A 17,918-nucleotide genomic window follows, 5' to 3' on the forward strand; every position below is an offset into this window, starting at 1 on the left:
ACGACATGAAGATGAGAATAGTTACCACGTCTAGAAGCATCGACCTGGAAATGCTGTGCAGAGTTGTCAATTAGACGTGAGAGCGGTTCATCCGGTGTGTTGTGGCGGAAGGCAAGCATTTCGAACATTTTTAAACCGTTGGTTTCTTGGCGATTGTCATAATTCTAAGTTGAGTAAGATTTCATATTACTCAAAACTAATATTGTGCGAGCAATGGTATATTCAAACCAAATTTCTAAAATGTTTGTATGTTTTGTTTGTATGTTGTAGGCCATGGATTTACACTGTACTTGCCTTTTTTGTTGTCCTTTTATTCCCACTTTTTCTGAAGTAATGCCAGAATCGGAGCTGTGTGTAACTAAATAAATATGAATTTGACTACGTTCACACAATTCCATGCGCTGTCATGACGACTGGTACGTGCTTTCTAATTTTAAAAAGGTGACAGAGAATACGGGCTATTCACCCGCCTTTCCTAAGCGCTGAACCCCCCCCCCCCCCCCAATGCAGGGTCGGAAATTCTCTTTACGCATGCGCAAGGCGCCCTGGAAACTTTAGTGGTTAATAATGTGCTGTATGGCAGCTGATGCTGTTGCTTTATGTTGTGAGATGGCATTAATTTCAATCATTCTGCAAACAAAGAAACAAAGTTTCCATTATTATAAAAAAAGGCAGAGCAGTATCGCTGCATTTGAGTGCATAAAAAGTCTTAAGCGGCATGGCGTCTTGTCACCCACTCTACTAGCAATTGCTCAAAGAAAGAGGGCTCACCTTACGTCGCCCGCACAGTCATCCTTCGGTTTCACTGGTCAAGAATGAAACACTGGCCGAGAACAAAAAGTAATCACCGTCGCCTATCCACATTCTTGCCAGATGGAGCGCCATGCGCAACAGCTGTGTCACACTAGGGAGGGGCCTCGCATGCGTAATTAGACGGCTTGGGCTGAAATTTCAGACGCGCATATCTCGGGACACAGGCGCGTTACAAAAATTGCACAAACTGGAACAGTCACCAAATCGCACCACCTCTGAGTTTTCAATATACACATTTTATTTCATTTCATTTTATTTCAGCATTCTTTTTTTTACAGCAGAACATGCTAACTGCAGGAAATAAAAAGTTAATTATCGAATTTAATTAAACACTGACATTACGACAATTATCCTCACAGTTTGCGACCGCCTGGCCGCATAACCTAGGTAGAAAAATGGCTTCTGCGTACTCCTCTTTGCATTAAAAAAAAAAAACCTGGAAAGTCTAACTTTGAACACCCTGTGTGTGTGTGTGTGTGTGTGTGTGTGTGTGTGTGTGTGTGTGTGTGTGTGTGTGTGTGTGTGTGTGTGTGTGTGTGTGTGTGTGTGTGTGTGTGTGTGTGTGTGTGTGTAAGCGTGCGTGTGTGTGTAATCATATCATAAGAAGCCGACAACAAAGACACAAAGGGCAAGACAGGAGAAAGTACTTGTACTTACTGATTGAATGAAAGAAATGATAAAGGAATTGAAAGTGGATGAAAAAACAATTTGCCGCAGGTGGGGAATGACCCCACATCTTCGCATTATGTGTGCGATGCTCTACAAATTGAGCTACCACGGCGCTGTATTTCAATCCACTTTCTGGGGTATTTATGTGTTACTACTAGAAGTAACCCTGGGATTGTTAGCCAATGCCACCACTCACAAAAAAACCTTGGAGGCTATACATACATACATAGACACACACACACACACACACACACATATATATACATGTATATACAGTAGAATCTCATTGACAAGTTCCCGTTACGCACGTTTTCCTGGTGCCAACCTTCGCAATCGAGAACAGAAAAAATGACTCAATAGATTTACGGCCATTATTTACCATTTCATATATTCCCGGAAAACACAATTTTTCGGCACCAACGTTCAGCAGGTTGTCAAACTACGATAGTATGATACATTTTTCAGCTGCGAGATCCCATGTAAACAAGAAAATGCGTGAGATGCGTGCGATCAAATACAGTATATAGCTGCCTGCTGCGGCAGCTTCACCGCAATACTCGCCCACCCGTCTCATGTGAAAATGCCGGCGCGCAGTCAGTTTCTCATTTTGGTGCCAGAAAATCTTCTCTGGGGTCGTCCCACGCAGCATTTACAGCTACCACCGCCAAGCCTATCGCAATAAGCATCTCCGCCTGTTTCAGAGCGCGTGGTGCCGTCAGAAACGTAGCGCATGCTTTTAATACAGTTTTAGTTTAGCGTACGCTATAAAATAGTGGGTCATCACTTCGCATGCGCAGAACGCTAAACGACCCATAGCGTATAGCGTATGCACGCTATTTCTCAGATTTAGCATTAGTGTCGGCGTGGTTTGTGGAGGTTGCGTGAAACATGGCGGCGGTCCCAGCTGCCTGCTTTGAATTGAATTTGGCGTTGCTTTTGTAAAATGCACTTTGTTCGTAGCAAATGACTGTGTAAATGGCTTCCGCTTAGTCTCAGTCCACTTCAACGACAAAGTATTATGGATAACCTTGTGGTGTTTTCGAGATCGCTTCTCGTTTCGAACAAGTCAAAGCCTAACGACAGAAACATTCGAGATGTCAGCGCCACCTATCCCGACAGTTGGAAAATTTCCGCCACGATGGCATATGGCCTCTGACATCCGAAGTTCTCGATGGCCAACTAGAACTGTAAAGAACGTGCGCTGCTTAGTGTACACTACACTATAGCGTACGCTGTAAGTTGCGTACGCTAAACTAAAACTGTCTAATAGGCAATAACCGAAACGCGCTGCTGTTCCCTGCTGCAGGTGGCACGATGTGGGCACCATGTTTCGCTTTGGCGGCATCCGGTGTCGCCCACCAGCTCAATTTCGTTTCGCTTTCCCGTCGCCCTCTTAAGAAGCTTTAGCTCGGGCCTAACTCTGACGCGGCCTATTCAAATACATGTAAAACGCAAAAGCGTTTTTCTGAGATAACTCCTGGACCGATCTTAATGAAATTTGTTGCATTTGAGACAGAAAGCTAAATTATAGTGGCTGTTGGAAGCGTAATTTCAATTTAACGCCTGAATTTTGTTAAAAAGATTTTCAAAAATTCAAAAGTTGGAAAAAAATAGGAGCAAGAAGTTTACAAATTAATGGCTCTATATCAAAAACCGCTATCGTGGTTCTGTAAGCGGCATCTATTAGAACATTCAAAGCGGACAAATTTGATATGTCATCTTATATCACATGAATTCGTTACGTTTTGTACAACGATTCTGCAAAAGCTGTATTTCCATATTACTAAGTATTTTGAGATTCATATGCAACATATCAATTTTGTCTGCTTTAGATGCACTATATGATGTAATTAACATAATTGTGATATCGGTTTTTATTGCTGAGTTGTAAACTTGATAGTTTCATTTTCAGAAAATTTTCCATTTTAGCCACGTTTTAATAAAAAAATTAACCTCCTAAATAAAAAAATTCGAAACCAACAGTTACTAGACCTAAAGTTTTTCTTTTAAATGCAACAAACCTCGCCAAATTTGGTGCAGTGGTTGCTGAGAGAAACAAACTTTCCTTTTACATATATTTAGATAGGAGCACCCGCTCTAAAGCTTCCTCTTAAAACAACACGCAATAGGAAAACAACAAAATGTGTTTGGGGCCGCCGGAGCACCACCAGCTCGACACACGTCAGCGTCTTCTGCCATAACGATCCGCACGAGGCTTCGCATTATGTAAATGTCAACAATAGTAAAGTCTGTCAATATTTTTTTACTTCAGATCGTACGTTTTCCCGGTTAGCATGTTTTTCTCGCGTTTTTTCCCAAAACGTATGAACGAGGTTCCACTGCATATGCCAATGAATTAAACTTGGGGGAAGAGGCAAAGAAAGCTTTGCTTTGGAAATATGTTTACAGAGAAGCAAGCGTAATAATGTCAGTTGCTATTTAAATGCCATGTAAACAGCCTTCTCATGCTGCTTAGTGGCAGTTTCAACAGATGTAGAACTGAGAATGCACAAGAAACAATGTCAGGATATTGTAGATGAATGATGATACAATGAGAAGGCGGATTAATTACTCAGAAAGCTTGACAAAAATCAACAGACGCTGGATGCATCTTCCACACAGAAACAGTTCAGGATAGTTTCAACACATATAAAATTCACAGCTTCTAACAATGAAGTATCTCTACAGCATGCAATAAGAATAAAAAGAATGTGCCCCTACCATAGTTTTCAATATCTTCTGGCATGTCATAATTTATGACATGCTGTATGTTCTCAAAGTCGAGACCCTTTGATGCCACATCTGTTGCAACCAAAACATCTTTTTCGCCCCGCCTAAATGAATCCACTGCTCGTGACCGCTCTTCCTGATCTGCAACAGAACAGAAAAATTGACGTTATGATTTGTACATTCTGCACAGGATCAAGTGTCTTATTGTGATTCTACGAAAAATAACATCACAAAAGTGACAATTTATAATTACACTCTCTTAACACAGTAATGTGATTAGCGAATGTTGAAAGCCATTCCTGAAAGATAACTAAAAAGCTGAATTGAAATGTTAACATTTGTAAGCATTTGCATATGAAAGCATTCATTTTTTTATTTAGCCACTTGTTCCTTCAATGTGCTTCCTAAAAAATAAGTAAAGGAAATAGCTTCCCTGAAAGAGTGCTCCCATTATTTTATCATTTTCTTACATGCTGCAGGTATTTATGTCAATCAAAATAAGTGGCGTCAACCTATTTACTTCTTACGCTTCCGACTTTATGTCCATACATACATATAGAAAAAAGGAGTCCACATGCGAAAAATGCATGTTTAGTTGCTTACATTTTGGCCATAGCACGGCCTTTTTCAGAATCACGGCTGAAACGTACGCAATAAACATGCAATTTTTCATATGTGTGCTCCTTTCTAATCTACGTGCATACCAGACCTACAGAACATTCTGTTTGAAATTACATATATATATATCTTGTGACACTCTTACGTGCGTAGTGGGTTTACGCCCCTACAGGATGTGGGGCATCTAAGACGGGTGAATGAGGAAGATGACATGCTAGCTGAATCTCAATAGGCGCTCAGCTGATCAAGGCCATCACCACTAACTCTACCTGGCTTCTCATCCACAAACAAATGGCCTTATGGAACACACAAACAGAACTCTTACTAAGATGCTGTCCATGTATGTTGCATCAGATCGTAAGAACTGGGACAACATACTACCTTTAATCATGTACGCATTTAATACCTTACAGCACAGGCTACAGTTCCTTCTTTCTTTTTTATGCTCGTCCACCTTGTTACACACTAGAGACTATCTTCTCCTTTTCAAGCCGCGATAATCTTTGAATATATATCCGTGACCATCTCTCTAGATGAAGAGGCCCGATGACTTGCTTTTTTGTGCACTCTTGTTTCACAAGACTGCTCGAAGGCACGCTATGACTGCAGACGCCGACACATGATATATGACCCTGGTGACTTAGTGTGGCTGTGGAAACTGTCATGAAACTCACGTCCAAAACGGAGAACATGCTCCGGCTGATCCTCAGGGTGACGAACCACAGAGGAGGGCTCAGCGAGAGCAATCTCATCAGACTTTACCACGCCTTCCTCATGAGTCACGTAAATTACGTAGCCTCGGCGCTAAAATGGACCAAGAGAGACGTGGCCAAAATAGAGACACTGATGCGCAAGAGCGTCAAAAGGGTGCTAGGTCTTCCGATCACTACAAGCACGGAGCAGCTCGATCGGTTAGGGGTCCACAATTCACTATCAGAAATCATCGAAGCGCAGACCAAGGCACAGGTCGTGCGGCTGTCGACCACCAGGGCCGGCAGGCGCATCCTAGAAGAAGCAGGGATAAATGCCGAGGCAGAGTGCAACGCACACAAGATTGCGCTCAGCGCGGCGGTAAGGGGCACTTTCAAGGTAGAACCGCTTCCGAGAAACGTCCACCCGCAATTCAACGAGGGGCGCCGAAAGGCGAGGGCCTGAGCACTGCTGAAATCGACCGCCAACTGCCCGGGCCTGGCGGCATTTGTAGACGCGGCCCAGTATGGGCGCAGCGACCGGTACGCGGCCGTCTCGGTACGCTGGGATGGCACGATAATTAATGCAGCATCGGTCAAGGGGGTAACGTCCGAAGTGGCCGAACAGGTAGCAATAGCCATGGCAATGAGAGACCCCGAACGTCCTTACGTCTACACAGATTCGCGATCGGCGGCAAGAGCATTCGCCTCGGGCTCGATATCCCGGGAAGCGGCGGCCGTCCTCGGCAGCGAGGGAGCCGCGGGTCAGCACATCGTCAAATGGTTTCCGGCCCACATGGGGGCCGACGTGCACCCCGAATTTCCCAACGCCAACGAGATGGCGCACGGACGCGCGCGAGGACTCACGCACCGCGGCGATCGTGGCGAGCGAGGTGGCGGGGAGGGAGGGGAGCACCGAGACCCGCTGCTCACCTTTAACGAAATAACAGCACACTATCAGCTGTCGAGGAGGACCTTCCCACTCCCCCACGCTAAACTCACTAGACCACAGTCATCGATATTCAGAATGCTTCAGACAGGGTCGTTCCCCTCGAGAGGCAGACTGAGCCATTATTTACCAGAAGTAGAGCCACAATGTCCGGATTGTGGCTCTAGCGCACATGCTCTGGCAATGCTCCGCGTTAAGCGGCACCGTGTTCACTAAAGAAGAAGACTGGGTGGACGCCCTGCAAAGCGACGACCACCAGACCCAGCTCCGGGCCGTCCAGAGGGCTCACGAAAGGGCGGAGGCTCACGGGCTTCCCGTCCCAACGTGGGTGCGGCCCGCGACCCCTGCCGCCCACTGAAGCAAGAGTGGGTGGGGAGGGGTTCCTCAGGACACATTAAAGTTATTTCCTCCTCACTATGTTGGACTCTATGTTATCACTGATCATATAAGCGAATTAACCTACCACATAGTACGCCTCACATCAAACGGCCGATGGTCAGCAAAGATTGAATTCTTGCATGCCGCCAATTTAAAGCCCTTTATTTCTCAACAGCCTGTTTGACTTGCCCAGCGGGCTTCGTCTAAACGAAGAGAAATGTGATACTTTTATGTGCGCAGGAAAAACATGGGGAAGTCGGGAGATGGAAATTCAAGACGATGAGCAAAACAAGAACAAGGTGAAATCCCTCGCAATGAATCTCCAAGCGTATGCTCCTGAAGTCTACCTGTCGCTCCTTAGGTTAGTTCTGATGCTCAACTATTTTCAATTCGATTCTACTTACTACCTGCAAACTTTTGGTACTAGCATGGGAACACCATTCACTCCCATGTATGTGAACATTCTCATGGGACAGCTTGAAGCAGACCTGTTGAAATCCTACCCTTTAAAACCCCACACCTATCTTCATTACATCGACGACATATTTATATGGGAACACGGCACAAGCGCGTTAACAGACTTAATTAGCCATTTCAATCGCTTTCACCCGAGTATTAAATTTACTGCTCACCACTCTCCTAGTCAGATTAACTTCCTGGACATGACGGTCTACATAGAAAATGGAAAATTGAGAATGACACTTTACCGGAAGCCTACAGATAGCCAGCAATATCTAGACTGCAAGAGTCATCGGCTGTGACACTGCAAGCAAGGAATTTTTGTTGGACAAGCGAAACAAATAAGGAGAATCTGCAGCGAAGACCACGATTATATCTATCAACTAAATGACCTTAAAACAACGCTGGCGGAAAGGAACTATTCCCAAGTTGCTCTCGATAGAGCTTATGATGTCATGTCAAGATTGGAGAGACAGTCGGAATTAGCGAAGAAGCAGCCTACAACAGAATCTGACAGACCGCCGGCCTTTATAACAAAATATTCTAATGCACTCCCAAACATAAACAACATCCTACGAAGATACCACCGAATATTATCAAGTAACGAGCATCTGAGAAAAGCATTCCCGGATGTACCAAGGGTTACCTATTGCCGTAACAGGAACTTTAAAGACAAGTTAGTGCATGCAAAAGTCAGCCAACAGCATTCCCCCATACAAAAAGCACGTTGTCGCCCCAGGTGAAAAACCTGCAGGCACCTTCAAAGTGACATTAAAATTAAGAGCACCGCAAATAGTTATACACACGAAGTCAAATCTAGCTTCACTTGTACAAGTTCGGATGTGATTTATATGCTTAAATGTTCCTTCTGTAATATATCGGTGAAACGGGACAATCAATGAACGTCAGATTAAACGGACATCGTGCGGACACAGCTAAAAAGCTTCCCAAAGCCGTCGCTGAGCATTTCAACCAACCAGGTCATAACTTTGATGAACTTACAGTCAAATTTCTGTTCTGAACGAGAAAGAAAATACAGAGAATCATACCTTATCCATAAGTTCAAGACATTGCAACCAATAGGCATAAACGTTTTAAAGGGAGTTTTAGAATCTATTCGCTATGTTAAATTTCAAGCTATAGGCAACAACACTTAGTTTGGTTTCTTGGCGTATCCTTTTTTTTTTCCTTTCCTTTCCTCTTTTTCTTTTTTCAGCAGGTGTGTCAGACGCCGTTGACATGCCGGCTAACACGCGTGCGTTGACACGTGGTTGGCAGACGGGGGCGAAGAAAGGTCAGTGGCACTTGATTACATTGTATTCATCAGAGATGTACCTGTTTGAGGCAAAGCTGTAACAATGTAGATACCCATCACTGTCACATCACCAGCCTTGTGTTGTGCATGCACAAAAATTGTGCTTTGCTCTGTTTCTTGCAGCAATAAATCAGTTGGCAGTTGGTGCCTTGTGTGTGCATCTGTTCTTTTATGTGTTCCATCTAGCAACCAAAAACCATGCTTAATAGGAAAGGAGAATTGACTAGTATGAAATAAATGGACGGATGTTGCATGAGTTTCTTCACAACAAAAATGTGCCGGCCAAGTTGGAAGGGCAAGCTCACAAATAGTGTTCTGCATTCTCGGGTTAATCTGATAAAAGCCAAAAAGCACTCAGAATTTCAGGACCCTAGTTGTGATCAAGTGATCATGCCATGACAACATTTGAAGAAAGAAGCGTGAGAAGCTGAAGAGAACAAAGAACAAACTCGTCGCACAATCTGCTCATCAAGCTGAGGTTCCTAAGGAAAAATCCAAACAAACTGTTCCCGCTAATTAAGGAACTGAAAGCTGAGCTTTTTGCTTGATGTGTATTGTATCCTTGTCGTGTCCATAGCATTCCACCAACTTAGTGGTGGCTGCAGCTTCTGCTAAGTCAATAGAATGACGCATCTACGACAACCTTTGTGAGAACATTGAGTGTATGCTTGCCATCGTAACGACAAAGAGAAGTGCTGTGCAGTCATTAACAGCTTCTAAGAGTACTACGCTGCTGTTGCAGAAAGGTGGAGCCATGCCATACAGTCAAACATTCCTCACAACGCGCACTACACCAGCGAGTCATTAGGGTATCACGCCGAAATTGTGAGCCCAAATGTGAAGGCAGAACAGCCAGCAGCATTCTACACGGATAAGCAGTTGTTTTATGAAGTTTTACCACAGGGGCACAACACTACCTTACCAGCATGGGAGCTCTCAGAATACCAGGCATATGCTGTCCAAGAAGTTACTGAGCCCACAGTTTTCTGGTGGATGCACAACCAAGACTGGCCCGTGCTTTTATATATAGCGGCAATTCCAGTATGCCCTGCTAGTGTTGATAGGGTGTTCTCAATGTTTTGCTCCGTAAATCGTAAACATCACACTCTAATGACTAACTACAACATTGGTAAATATGCATATATGTAACAATATAATGAAACCAGTAACATCGACACTTTACTTTGGTATATTGAATTTTCGTTGTACTACTGAAATTAGACATTTTATACAAATAAGTACAATTATCAATGAATTGGTCTTACATGGAAGAGGCAATAAATATTTTTTAATTATCAGGCAATAAAAAAAATGAATTTTAATGACAGGAAAAAAATTCATTTTGTTGAATTTGAGAGTCGGCACCCACTCCACCGCTGTGGTTGATAGTGCTGCCTGTAGTGGACCGACGCTATCAGTGGACTGTTCTCCACACAGTTTAACCAATGCAGCATCAAAATACATTTGGCGATTTAAGAGATGTGTTCGTAAGCAACTGCATGTAATTCAAACATTTGACTACCTGCGCCCATGGCAGTTTCCATTTGTTGGCTCTGTATTCGGTCGCGGCGGCAGTGAAATTTCGTTATATTGAAATTGCTTATGAACACAGTCCATTATATTGAAGTTTTACATAAATGGTGTTCCCTGCACAGAACACTCTAAAAAGTTAAATACTTGTTATATAGAGAATTTCGTTGCATCAAGTTTGTTATATAGAGGTTTAACTGTATTACAGTAGATTGTAATAGTGATAAACCCTTGTGCTATTATAAATGCCGACTGTAAATAAAAAAGGTTCTTGTGGATATACTGCATTTCTTTTGCAATCAAGGTTGTTCTTAGTTATGGAAAAACTAAAATATGAATAGCGCTTAAAAGGTTGAAAAACATTGAATTTCGTTGTGATGTAAAAGAAAGCTCCAATATCCTCCAATTTCTGAGGAAAAGGTAAACTCATAAAAACACCCTCCAATTTTAGCCAAATATAAACTCAGAAAATGCAAAACCCTGCTGATGACACACTGGTACTACGAGCAATGATGCATAGAGCTGAACTGATTCTCATCACAGAGATGTGAATGGTTGAAAGGAAGATGCTGAAATGGGATGTGTAAAAAGACAGCTTGGCAAAGAAGTGTTTCCAACAACTAGAGACACTACAGCAAAGTTTCAAGAAGGAGAATCATGTGGCCACTTTGTGAAAGCGTACCAGTTGTCCCAGTGCACATATAAGTCAGTCACGCCAAGCAGGACTTCACTGTCTTTGTGTCCACTTCCAAGTTCCTTATCACTGCCTCATAAGTGCAACAATCATACAATGTAAAATCTGCACATCTACACTGTGTGCATTGAAAATTTGAGATCCAGTATTCTGAAAAAAGCTCTGTGATTTTACAAGCCAAACCCATTGCCTGATCATGAGGCATGCTTAGTGGGAGACTCTGGATTAGTTTGACCACCTGGGTTCCCGTAACGTCGGCACACAAGCATTTTTTTCATTCTGCCCCCCCATTGGAATACGACTGGGAGTGAATTCACTTTGTGCTAAGCATTGCAAGGCCATAGCCACTGTACCACTGTGATGGGTAAGAACAGGTATGGTGTTCCTGACAAGCTAGAATGTCGAACTTACAGAATGGTGATCATGGAGACCTCATAAGATAAGACAATAATATTTATTGCTCAACACTTATAGCAGTGGTAGGCATCAGAAGTTGTCTGATAATTTACAATAAGCTTATTTGTTAAGTAGACTGCACAAAAATTTTGGTACCTTCAGGAGAGAAGCACACATCTTGAAACTGGTGCTAATCTCTGGAATAGCAGTAAAAGTATTTAGTAAATGTTGGTTTATTAATACTATACTCCTCGGTAGTTATCAAAATTCCTAGTATCTACATATAATCTCTGCCAGCAAAAATTATCATTTTATCATGAGTTTCCTATTTTCAATCACTAGAGATTGTCATTACTAAAAAGCCAACTATGTATGTAAAGGCAGGGTCGAAAGCTTATGGGATGCAAGGATCCAAGTAAAAGAATATTTCCTGGGCATGCAGCCTGGATTTTAAATGTTCTACCTGTACTAGTGTACGCAACCAACACAGTGCTGTACTGTTTTAATGGCTGCAAGATAAAACCGTGCTATTTGACTCTCATGGAACCTGTAAACTTTTAACCCTACCCATAAATTCAACTTTCCAGTACCCTTTTTTCTTTTAAAAACCACTCACCAAATCAAAAAACTCCATAATTAAAAACAGAAGAAACAGTGTGAAAAGCCATGAGCTGGTGCCTACTTGCCTTTGCCACCATGGATGGCCACTGCCTCCACACCTTTGAGCAGCAAGTACTCATGAATGGCATCCACATCTTGTTTCTTTTCAGCAAAAATAAGAACCTGCAAGGCACACAAAATAGTTAATTTGATATATACTGCTGCAAGAAGATCTCTCTGAAGACATCTTTTGCCTTGTTGGTCAAAGTGACTAATAGCATTCAGCCCTGAATGGAACAGGTAACCAATTTTGAACATGGTACAAAAATTGTTTCCAACAGAAAAGAAAAAGCTATATATACATATGTAGAAAGAACAAAGCAAGGCACACAAGTGCTACAATGGCAAAACACCCCCCAGTAGACTGCCACACACTCTTATCACAGGGATACAAAAATAAGGATATCATTTGTATGAACACACTACGTGAGCCTTCTTTTGCGTAAAGTATCACGCGGAATCCACTTTTCACATACATTTTGCGCATAAATCACTAAATATGCCACATCATCAGTGGTGTACCAACTACGTATTTCTTGAGGGGGGGGGGGAACCACAAATGATTTGATCTCTCTCTCTCTCTCTCCACACACACACACACACACACACACACACACACACACACACACACACACACACACACACATAGTCAAGCCCACTTGTAACAATATTCAAGTGCCACGAAAATTCCACTGTTATAACATAACCGATAATTGTTGTAACCGGGTTGCATGACAAAAAAAAAATCAAAATGGGGGATGGCATGGCTGTTCCGAGAAAACTATAATGGCAGGGAGGCCAGTTCTCCTCCCGACCACTTTCCTCCGTCCAGCTTCTGATTGTGTTGACTCAATTAACTGTTTAACTCTGCTTCCTGCAAGCTGCAATCGCATGTTGTTAACAAGCCGTGGCTGTTGGCATTCAAGAATCACACTGCTATAACAACTGCAGACAAGGGTCACGAGCAGTAAGTGACATACGAGCTCTGTCGAGGCATCGCTTTAGTGGCCCCAAAAGGCACCTTTTAAAAAATGCAGGAAGGTTGCAGCCAGCAGCATCTTAGCTTGAGAAATCCAGAAGAAACGCTGGGACAAGGTCGCCACAAGCATTTCGCCACGTACTTCCCGCTGATTCGCACGAGAAAACCGCATGTTTGTAAGCCTTGCTTGCTTTACGCAAAGCTTGCCAATATCCTTCTAGTCATACAGCTGCATCCAGGTGTTCAACGTAGTGAAGCGGAAGGTCCTAAGTGAAAACAAGCCCATGAGGGACTGAATCATCTACAGGACCTCCCACGGGGCAATATTGAGGCAGCCTGCCCGACCGCGTCAGTGCTGCCATCGTGGCCATCACTGTCGCTATCTGATACAAGCACGTTTACGACGATTGCCTCATCGTTTAGAAGCACTTCGTTTCCAAACCTATAGCAGTGTGCTTTGTTTTCAACGACAATGTCGTGCATTGCCGATGATCAGAGGGTGGATCAGCCATGTTCCGTTTCGGCAGCGAGTCAAATGTGGATGAGAAACTACGTGACCAGGAATGACTTCGACACAACAAACAAAGACAAGCACAAGTGACTTCATCTGTTAGCTTAATTGCACACAATGGGGGCCCAGCAAGCATTTCGGAGGGTGGTGCGGCGCAGAGCTATGGGCACAACCCATTCGTCTTCGAAGGGGGTGGAAGGGCGATGGCAGAGGTGCACGCGAGGCTGGCGTGGCATCTCTCCTAGAGAGAAGGGCGCGGCGGCAGTTGGGGTGGCAGCTGATCGTGCAGCGGCTTGCATTTCACTTTTACTTTTTCAAGGATTTCACATTCCATTATCTTTCAGCACTGGCACCGAGCAGCTAGACTTCATCGTTATAACCAATAATGCGGCATGGGGACATTGTAGCAAGCAGGTTATTTCTCCATAGAAAGCATACAAAAGTTGACGGTGCAGCAGCTTTTCATTGTTCTAACTGATACATTGTTAAAGTGGGTTTTACAAACAAGTGAAAGAGCGTAGAAATGCGTCAGTCAGTTATTTTTATATTTAACAGACATATACCTATTTATCAATCACATGTGGAGAAACACGGGAGCCCAAAAACAATTTGAATTTGCATTTATTTGTTTCAACTATATAAAATCTCATGATGATGCCGGGACAAAAGGCAATGAGTGCCTGAAGAGGTCCCGGATCCCACCTTGTAGCAGCAGTACAGCACACATAAAAATGCACATTTGCTGCAAACTATTTCAATAATTAAACAAAGAATTAAACAAACAAAAAAAAAAACAAAAAAACAAAGCCTACATCATATCGCTAGTTTAGGTAATAGCATTGTCAAGGTTATGGATAACTAAGTACAATAATCAAAATTACTTGCATTATTCACAAGAAAAAAAATACAGCAGATCGATGCGTGTGACCTTGGAGAATTACAACCCAATTTCCAGTGAAGCTGTTTCTTTGAAACAGTTGCAATAAATGTTTCAGTTGCCTATAAACTCTAAAAAGTTGCCTGTATATTATTGTTCCGTTTGATACCCTGCCTGCATGTAATGCTTTGGAGCATTTCTTGTTAGGAATTTTTAAAAAGCCAGTAATTCGTCAACATACAAGTTACTTCGCCCTAACATTTACCATGGTGTCTTCCTTGACTCCATCCCCCCTCTCCCTCCACCACAATTTCCGCTTGATTTGATATTCGTTGAATCCACAGTTTTCCCAGGGTAGCAGGATATATTCTCCTTTGCTGGTAAAACACATTCATAAAGCTCCAGGTCGCTTGCATACATAATTTACTACAAATGTCATAATTAGTCCCCTGTCTTTGATGTTTACATACATATTGCCTAGAAGGGGCCCTTTTTTTTTTTGCCAATTACAAACAAAGTGTCTTGTTTAGTTCACTGAGAACATCGCGAAACATTTCATGCCGTAAGGCACACCACTAGTTGGGCGCGGCTAATTATAATACTTTATCCGAATCTCCCCCTCGCCCGCAGATTGAATATAGTAAGCTGACTGTTTTCAAGTACGCATATAGCTTTCCCAAAAAATTGGGCATGTTGCAAGTAGTGCAAGGTGACATTCATAAAGGTGGGAACTACCCAGAGCCAGGCCTTCACAACGCGAGCGTGTATGCTCAATCCCACGCGTCGACTTTTACAGCGCCTCCTGAGGAGGCACAAAAGACAATCCTTGCTGCCTAAGCAGAATGTACGTAATAAAGAAAGGCATTACTTCCGTGGCCACTCCATTAAAAAGGATAATTTAGCTTCAGCTATAGTTTTGTTAGACTTTCAAGCATGCAGCCGAAAGTGCCCGCTGTCAAAAGTGTGTGTGTGTGGGGGGGGGGCAAATGGTGTACTCTGCCCCCCCCTGCCCCCTCAGCAAATACGCCTATGCACATCGTGCAAATAAAATCATGGGGAAGCATGCATTTTCAAGTAACTGTTTGCAATTTTCAATATTGCAGCTTCCTGTTACATACATTTTTTAATACTGTATATAGCAGTATCTGTAGAGGGAACACTGAATAAACAAACAAAATTTAGGAACACAGTCCTCTTATAAATGCTTGTTTCCTGTCTAGATCACATTTACCTTTTTATTTTTTCTTCAGCCTCCATGAAGTAACGCTAGTTTGATATAATTAAATATGCAATGTTTGATTTAGTATTTCGTTTTTATCTTAATTATTTCACATAGTAGATACAGCGGCTCTAACTGCACTCTATCCTTTTTCCTATGTTTATGAAAAGTAAACAAAAAAATTTGTTGGGACAAGATTCAGCAACCAAATTTGATTCATCATTTTACTGGTCATTCCACTATTCTTGATCGTTTGCTACAAATCCAATTGTAGTAGGAATGTTTATATACAGTGAACTCTCATTAAGACGAACTTGGTTAAGCAGAATTATCACATATAACAAACAACATGGGAACATTTGTTTGGTTTTCCATAGACTCAATGCAAAAAAAGTCCACTTAAGGCTAACCACCTCAGAGGTACTCTTCGGGCAAGACAAACATTCGGAGTGACTGCCACCACTACCAACCCTGGAGGCTAGGATGCCTCGATGCACCGCGCCTGGGAGCACGCGCATCAAGGCACCCTACTGAAGGTCTGCAGACCTTCAGTAGGGTGCCTTGGAAAGGCACCCTAGGCACCATGGCACCCTAGGCATAGCCCAGGCACCCTACATAGCCCATGGAAAGAGGCAAAAACAAGGAGGAAAGAAAAAAGTTTGTGACGTTTCACTTAGTGAACGCGGGTGACGCGCAAGCGTACGGGTGCTAAAGCACATACGAAAGTATCGGCCCTCAGTGTGCCTAGACGCCTACAATGTCCACATCACAGATTCTATTCAAAACAGGGCTAGTGTGGCAATGCCGTACGCAGCAGTTGCCCAGAGTAGAACGCCCCCTTGCAAACATTCGCTTACTAACTAGATTGACAAGCATGGTGTCAGTGCGGACAGGCAAACAGGAACACATCACACTTGATGACTGCGGACGCTCGCTGTCAGAATGCTGGTGTGAGGAATCGCAGCAGCAGCAGTGAGTGAAGTGACCTTCATGCTGTTATCGCTTCAACACAAACTGAGTGGCGAGAACACAGTGCATGCAAAGCTACGAGCCATCGGTCCATTTAGACTGTGTCCCCAAAGCAGATCGCTTTCAAGATAAAGCCTGCGTGACCTAAGTACAACACCCCCCTCCCTCCCCTCCCTTGGCGCTATGCGTGCGATGGAAGATGGCGCAATTCTTCCCCATTTCCTCCCTTGCGCACGCGAGATTGAGTGGCCATCGTTGGCTCACTGTTGCATGCTTTCACTTGCACACGCAGTGTATACAGTACCCGAGGACAATGTTATCACGAGACGAATCAGGTACGTTCGTATCGCAAAGAAAACCTATAGCAACTGCTAGAGGAGGTCAACCCAGCATGCCTCTGCCTACCTCCCTCCTTTGCAACGCTTCGCCTCGTTTCTCTTTCCCCACTTTGCTCAATGTCAGCTAGACTTTCCTCTAGGTGGTGTTGCTTTGCCAGGCGGTCAGCGCACTGCTTCATACTCTCGCTAGATCAGAGCCTGCACCGATGAGCTGTGAGGTGGCAGATGCCTGCCTGAACTCTCTCCAGCAGCACAAAGGTACAGAAGGATTTGAAATGTCCTTAGGTAAGATGACATCATTTGTGACTGCTCGCTGATTTGCACAGAAACGACAAACATCCATCATGGACTGGATGAAATCAAGGAAGAGTACCCATTTGAAGACAGTTTTTTTGTTAAGTTCAGATAAATGAATGCTATTTATATCCTTTTTCTCCCACTGTAAGTGTATTTCATTTACCATTTTGAAGTAAGATATTTGGATGTACCTGGTGATGTTGCCAATTATTCTTCTGATAAGATGAACTTCTGATAATACGAACAAATTTTCATGGTCCCTCCGAGTTCATCTTAAAGGGAGTCTACTGTAGTTTGTTGCTCTGCAATTCAATTTGATTGATATCCAAATAATGATCACCATATTTGCACTGAAAGCTATCTTGGGATTTCATATGGGCAAGCTTGGCAACAAAAAAAAAAGCAATTTTTCAAAGCCTGCTTTAAACTTCCGAATTTTCGGTAACCATGTTATGTATAACTGAAATTTTGGCAATAAGAAAACTAGGCCATAGCTTAGCACCACTAACTCTCTAAGTATGCGATACCATACTTAGAATGTGATGATTGTGACATCTCCACAGCTGCATCTGCATGCGTCCAGGCGACTTTGCACACTTTCATTTATCAAAGTGATGTTTCTATACCTCGTATCTCTTACAAACTTGCAATTTCGGGCACACTGTGATGCGCTTGCAGATGTTCAACACTTCCCAAGTCTTATGTTAGATGCTTCCAAAGTGTGTGAAGTCCACATACAATGCCAGAATACTGGCTGGTGTTATAATGATAGACTTAGGGTGCACACATACTTGCTAAAGGTCTCTGCACATAGCCATTTGTTTGTGA

General features: G+C 43.1%; 1 protein-coding gene across 1 annotated transcript in view; it reads right to left on the minus strand.

The window, feature by feature from the left end:
• The window catches only part of abs (ATP-dependent RNA helicase abstrakt), a 227,432-nt gene that overhangs the window by 19,887 nt on the left and 189,627 nt on the right, over window positions 1-17,918 (minus strand). The window contains exons 12-13 of the mRNA XM_075677274.1: window positions 11,927-12,023; window positions 4,204-4,353 (exon numbers count right to left, since the gene is read on the minus strand). Of these exons, the coding sequence (XP_075533389.1) occupies window positions 4,204-4,353; window positions 11,927-12,023 (247 nt within the window). The remainder of the gene's footprint in view (window positions 1-4,203; window positions 4,354-11,926; window positions 12,024-17,918) is intronic.

The sequence above is a fragment of the Dermacentor variabilis genome, unplaced genomic scaffold (assembly GCF_050947875.1).
Source record: "Dermacentor variabilis isolate Ectoservices unplaced genomic scaffold, ASM5094787v1 scaffold_12, whole genome shotgun sequence".
Lineage (NCBI taxonomy): Eukaryota > Metazoa > Arthropoda > Arachnida > Ixodida > Ixodidae > Dermacentor > Dermacentor variabilis.